This window comes from Echiichthys vipera (assembly GCF_963691815.1).
Source record: "Echiichthys vipera genome assembly, chromosome: 4".
Classification (NCBI taxonomy): domain Eukaryota; kingdom Metazoa; phylum Chordata; class Actinopteri; order Perciformes; family Trachinidae; genus Echiichthys; species Echiichthys vipera.
The window spans coordinates 28,125,798-28,132,334 of NC_139829.1; the positions used below are offsets into that span (position 1 = coordinate 28,125,798).

Consider the following 6,537-nt stretch of genomic DNA (forward strand, 5'->3'; position numbering starts at 1 on the left):
CGCTGATGTAGGAGCTAAAAAGGCAGCATCTGGGGAGGCTGTCTGCGGGGGGGGGGGGGGGGGTATGGGCTGTTTATAGTAGTTTTGTGATGGGTGCTGGTCTTACTAATCTGGAGTGCTAATGGCCTGTTCCTTCCTGTCAGATAGTGAAGTATGGGATATCACTCCCTGAAAGTCTCAGGAGCAATAACCATTTGAAGTGATGTTCACCGATGCAAGGAGAGCAGCGTTGCAACTGCCAGGTTTGGCTGGATTCACAGGAACATCTCCATGGAAACAATCTCCGTACTGTAGACATGTTTACAGCTTCATGCCGTATAGAAACTGAGGAAATCAATCACAATGGTCTCGTTCCTTTCATGTACAGACATTTTTCCAGGCTTCTCACAACTGACAATATGCCACTGACACATCTGTGCCTAACTTTGAGTTGTTATGGAATCAGAGGTCATACGCAGAACCTCCATTACCTTGAGATTCAAACAAACACGGTGGAAAGCAGAGGGAAATATTATCCCAGCAGAAAGCCGCACTTTAAATGTCATTTTACAGTGGTGGAACAGAACTAGGGAAATGTACTCAAATCCAGTACTAAAGCACAATTCTGAGGTGGTTTTCTTGTTCGTTCATTCATCTTCAACCTGTAGAAAACCCATGCACACACAGGGAGACCATGCAAACTCCACACAGAAGGGTCCCAGCCCAGACCTGAATCAGCAATCCTCTTGCTGTGAGACATCAGTGCTAACCACCACACCACCTATTTCAATGTTATGCAACTTAATTCAGAGGGTAATGGTCAGATTTACAACCCCAATTCCAATGAAGTTTGGACGTTAGCAAAACATAAATAAAAACAGAATACAGTGATTTGCAAATCGTTTTCAACCTATATCCAATTGAATACACTACAAAGGCAAGCTATTTAATGTTCAAACGTTGATCTTAAACTGTTGGGACTACTTTATCACGCAGTTCACAAAGTGGTGAACCTCGCCCCAGCACTGCTAGGGAACAACTGAGCCTTTCAGGGATGCCACTTAACCTGTTTCCAGGTAACCTGTTGTTCAAAACAGGTGGTTTTTGAGCATTCCTGTTTGCATTTCCAGCTTTTTTGGAACGAGTTGCAGGCATCACATTCAAAATGAGTGTATATTTCCCCAAAAAGTTTTAGTTTAAATATTAAATATCTTGTCTTTGTAGTGTATTCAATTGATTTTAGGGTTGAAAAGGATTTGCAAATCATTGTACATGATACATATAAATGATATTCAATACAATAAATTGTTATAGATTAAACCAGTGGACCCGATCTTTTTAAGCTTGTCCTTTGAGTAGAGTAAAGAGTAAAATAATGCTTATACATGAATTAAACGGTATTAAAAGTATTAAAAGTAGTATTATTATTCTGCTCATTTTCAGGTGAATACTTGAGTTTTTGGGTTTCTACTAGAACCTTGAACTTTATGTTGAATTTACGTTATCGTACTGTGTGTCTGAATACAACCGTATTCACCCTCCGTTTTTCATTGTTCAGAATTGGATAGCACTAAATACTACTATACCACTACTGTACGAGCATGTTTTTTTTTTAAATAACCAAGGTACTTCAACAAAAACCTTTATTTTGTGGGGGAAAAAACGGTGAGTAAAATTATAGAACATTTAACCATTGTGTTAGAAGAGAAGATTTAAACAGTGTTTTCTTCTATAGGATTCAAAAATGAACAGGAAGTGCAGAGGCCACAGCTTTGAATGACTTCAGCACATCTGCACCCACAGGACATCACTAGTTCCTCACACTGCTCTGGTTTGATCTAGGTCCGTTCTTCTTCGGTCTCCTCCACAGTTCAGTCACTGTAGTGGGTTTCTTAGACATTACTTTGTTGTCAAGGTTTTTCCAGAGATTCTCTATTTTTACTCTGAACAATAAAAAACAACAACATTTCAGAAAAAAAGCAACTAACTTTGATCTTGTGTATTGTATAGTAGTGACATCACAACCACACAAAAGTCCTGATGGCCAGTTTAAAGACACAGTTTATGATTACGGGCCGTGTGCATTTCTCTGTGTGTTGAACATGTAGATGCTCTCCGAGTATTTACATAGCACCTTGAGCTGCTTTGTAATAAATACAAAAACGGGACATTTAACAATCTATGATGTCAATGACAGGGGAGACATTTTGAATGCAAAACCTTTACTTGTAATAGACTATTTTTACATCGTTGTATTGACACTAAATATGTAGAGGATCTCAATACTTCCTACATCATTGTCATCTCTTAAAGAATAGAGAATGCTATTATTGTTTTGTATTACATTATTGAGTATTGCATCTGTATTGGCCAGAATTTTATCATATTGAGCTGTTTTTGCTCCTGTCGTGCCAATACCCTCTAACAGGGAGAAAAAGACAGTGGATGGGAGGGAAGCCAAAGTTCTTGGTACGCCTTAACGCCGTGGCATCAAAGGAAGATATGCCCTTTCTTACTTTGTCCATTTAGCTGCAGGAGGGATCCTGAGCGTCTGTGTGGAGTGGGATTAGCTGCACTATTGTATCTCAGTTTTGAACCTCACTTGGTGATGCCAGGGGGTGTGAACTATTGGAGCATTGCAAAGAGGTCTGCTGCTGCTGCCTTTTTTAAATCCTTATTTACACTTGGTAGGTTTGCTGGGCATGACCACACTTTTCTGGAACGCCCAGCTTCACACCCACACACAGAGATGTCGTTACACACAATCACACCTGGGAGCTGTCGGGTTCTGGCGTGCACACTTCTGTTTAGGACCAATGAACAGAGAAGGCGGCGATTATAAATGCTTTTCCCCATTAAGTTTATTTTAGGTTTTCCCAAAAACGTTGCAAGAGTTTGGCAAGCCTTCGCTGACAAGCAGGCTCCTGTTGTCCCCATGCACAACCTAAATGATCTGCAACCTGACTGAGAACAAACTCTTAAATCTGCTGTGATTAAATAAAAAATAAAATGAACTCAGGCTGTGCTTACTTTCTTGTTTTATTAATATTCTCTATATAGTCTCAGTATATACCCACAGTTACATGTATTTTTTAACATTTTTAGATGGGTACGAAGTTACATCATGTCCAGGAAACCATGCCTGGGGATCTATTTTACAGGCCCCGCTATTATTTGTTCTACTGAAATATTAATAGGTGCAGAGAGATGAGCGTGTGATTTGGATGGAAAGTGGGTTACCTGGCCGCTGGTTCTGTGCATCACTTGGAAAGCTCTTAAAACACCTTATTGTTGCAAGAAATTGTAATGAATGGGGATAAAGCGGGGCAGTAGTCATGACTGAAACCGAATAGCAAAGACAAAAGAATACGTTACCTCAAAGTTTTCTAGTTTTTTAGTTCAGTTAATGAACAACTGATTTCAGCATGACAAACCTCCAGTGAGAAGCAAGTCGTCTTCTCAGGTTTTAACTTTTGCAGCAGTTTTGGTTTTGACCTTTTGTTCAGGGACCTTCAAACACGACAAACACGGATATTCATCCAAGCTGACATTAAATTCGTGTATCAGAGCTTTCCAGAAAGTCTTCTTCCCATAGATCAGCACCACAGCGGTGACAGTCGTGTAAATGGACGTGAAGAAGAATGTGAGCATGATGATGTTCTCGTGGTTCACCGAAATCTGGTAGTTGACGTATAGGTCGATCACGAGGAAGAGGATGAAGGTGGCCACTAGAGATAAAGCCATCTGGATCACTCTCATCTGAGAGCCCAGCTTGGGCCCATGGGCTCCGTTGGTGCTGGCTTTCATGTGTCGGAGATGGATGGCCAGGTGAACGGAGATGGAGATGCAGCATTTCACCATGACCACCCCTGGCAGCACATCAGCTATGATCAGATACATGGCTTCGTAGACCTTGCCAGGAGTGGTGTCTGGCATTAAAACCCCGCAGTCTCTGTTCTCTACGGTGATGTTGTCAGAGTGAAACACAGCCAACATCGGCATACAGGTGCCCAGTCCGCACAGAGGGATGAGAAACACAGCCAAAGTCACATGCTTGAGGATGGTGGCCTGGATGTGGGTGTAGCACTGATTGGGTGTGTTCACCAGCTTGGTGCTGTAGTAGAAAGTGAGAAAGCTGGTGTCCCACATGATGGTGTACTTGAGGCTGAAGATTACCAGCAGCATGACAGTGTAAGCTATCTCACTGATGCGGCACTTATTGTCCACCTCATCCATGGTCATCCAGAAGTAACAGACCAGCTGGTGAGCCACGCTGGCCACCGACAGAGCCAGGACGATGGTTTCACTGGGGCTCCGCTTCTTTTTCTGCTTGTAGTTCCACAGGCTCATCAGGAAGATGTAGACGTTAAAGAAGACAGTCGTGATGGCCAACAGACCCGTCAACACCCAGAGGGCCAATTTATATGCAACATACATAATGAGATTTTTAACTCCAGACTCATCAGCAGCGGAAACCTTTATGAGAACGACGTAATCTTTATTCCTCTATGAGGCACTCAGCAGTCTGTGTGGGGTTCTGAAGTGTTTTGTTTTTGCTCTGTGTTCAAAGAGATTACAAGAAGGCAAAAAATATTATGAACACACAAACTCCAAACCAGAGTATTCTTCATTTCGGATTCAGTCACAGTTTGTCAGTGGAGCCTGGGGAAAAGAGTCACACATTTAGCTTCTGAAATACATAGACCATATCTAAGTAGGCTCATTTAAAATATTCTATTATGATGAAGAATCTATGTCAAATCTACAATATGCAAAAAAAGGTGTAGCTGAGGTCAGACGGTTAGAGCAATTTGGGTTAAGAAACATCCATTTTTACTGCAAACAGCGCTCACAGGGGTTGGATGAAGCTTTTTCATCATGCTGAATCCTACTCAAGGTTACACTCCCTGTCACAATACGTTGTCTGACTCAATACCTTTGGCTCCAGTTGAAGATCCTTTGTTTTGTTTCGTTTATCCAAGCATTAATCCTAGCCTGCAGTTGTCTGCAGGATGCACACAGCAAGGTGAAATCCTTGAATTTTCGTCTTCCTTGACTGCCATTTATATATATATATGCTTTAGATTTGCATCGGTTATGACCACAGGTAGTGGTGAGGGTTTATTTGCATTGACACAGGGTGGGCAGGATATTTGCTCATTAGGAATATCCGGTGACTTTACTGTATGTCGATCAGTGCAGCGTGACAGCTCAATCCGCAGACCACACTCTACCCAACTCCACATGCAAATGGTTATTCCTGCAGCTCGGCCACATATTTACAAACCCCAATCCACACACACACACACACACACACACACACACACACACACACACACACACACACACACACACACACACACACACACACACACACACACACACACACACACACACACACACCATTTACCTGATAAGAAAAGCAAATCACCTCTGAATCACCTACAGGAGGTTTTCTAATGCATCACGTTATCGCTGTAGTTTGTGCTGTGGACACTAACTTTATAGACAGACAGACTTTTAACGTATGACTTACTCACATATGAAATCATATGGAAGGTTATAATTCATTTAGATTTTATGTTTGTTTTACATGCATTACTATCCAAACTGGATCCTGGTGAGCAGTTAATATGGCTTAGCAAGTCCGTCGTTCATATTTTTCTTCATAATTAACAGCTTTACTCATTTATTTTTTGGACCCTCTCTACCAGGGGTGCCCAATCCTGATCCTGTAGAGACCTAAAATATGCAGGGCAGCAGCTCTCCAGGAGCAGGATTGGGTACCCATGCTCTATACTATAGGGCGGGAGAACAGCCGGAGAGAGCCAAACCTCACCTGCCTGAGTGACAGCTGAGGAGGGCGGGGCTTCTTTATTATTATTATCATTTTATTCATTCAGTCATTTCTACTTCCAATATCAGAAACAGATGTTTGTTTTGTTTTGTTTTGTTTTTGTTTTGTGTTTTTATGTTCGTTCAAACTGAGTAAAATTTCTGAAACTTCTTTTATTTTAGGATCCTACAGGACGTTTTCGGTCAAAGCTTTTATTTTGAAATCAGTCTGAGGTACAACTACTGCACTTCATGACATAAAAATATAAATGTAGAAACAGGAAGATTTCAGACTCTGAATGAACAAATTAACATGACTTTTTAATGAATACCAAATACTTTTAAAAAGAGTTCATATCACTTTAAAGTTCAGAGCATTAAAACTGGTTCATTTACAATTTAATTTACGTGACCCAGATTTACAGTTTCATTTCTGAATATAAAACATCAGAGACATTATATCATAATATTCTATTCTATTCTATCATGTTAGCTGCAAGCCAAGCTAAGCTAACATGATTGAAATACTGAGTCAGGAGGACTTTTTTATTAAAAACAGTGCCATAGCCCTTTAGTGTCTGTGGTCAAATCACTGACCAATCACAGCTCAGTTGACAGAACATGCGAACCAATCAGACTCAGGAGGCTGTGTGATTGGACGGGAGAAGCAGAGAGGGGCGGGGCTAAACAGGATCTTTGTTGTGTTTTTTTAAAAACATTCCT

General features: G+C 41.1%; 1 protein-coding gene across 1 annotated transcript; it reads right to left on the minus strand.

The window, feature by feature from the left end:
- Positions 1–3,438: 3,438 nt before the first annotated feature.
- Positions 3,439–4,416, minus strand: tas2r202 (taste receptor, type 2, member 202; the record flags this gene model as incomplete). The annotated part of the gene is made up of 1 exon (XM_083912799.1): positions 3,439–4,416. One exon carries the CDS (start codon positions 4,414–4,416, stop codon positions 3,439–3,441), a length of 978 nt encoding a protein of 325 aa, XP_083768925.1.
- Between the last annotated feature and the right edge of the window lie 2,121 nt (positions 4,417–6,537).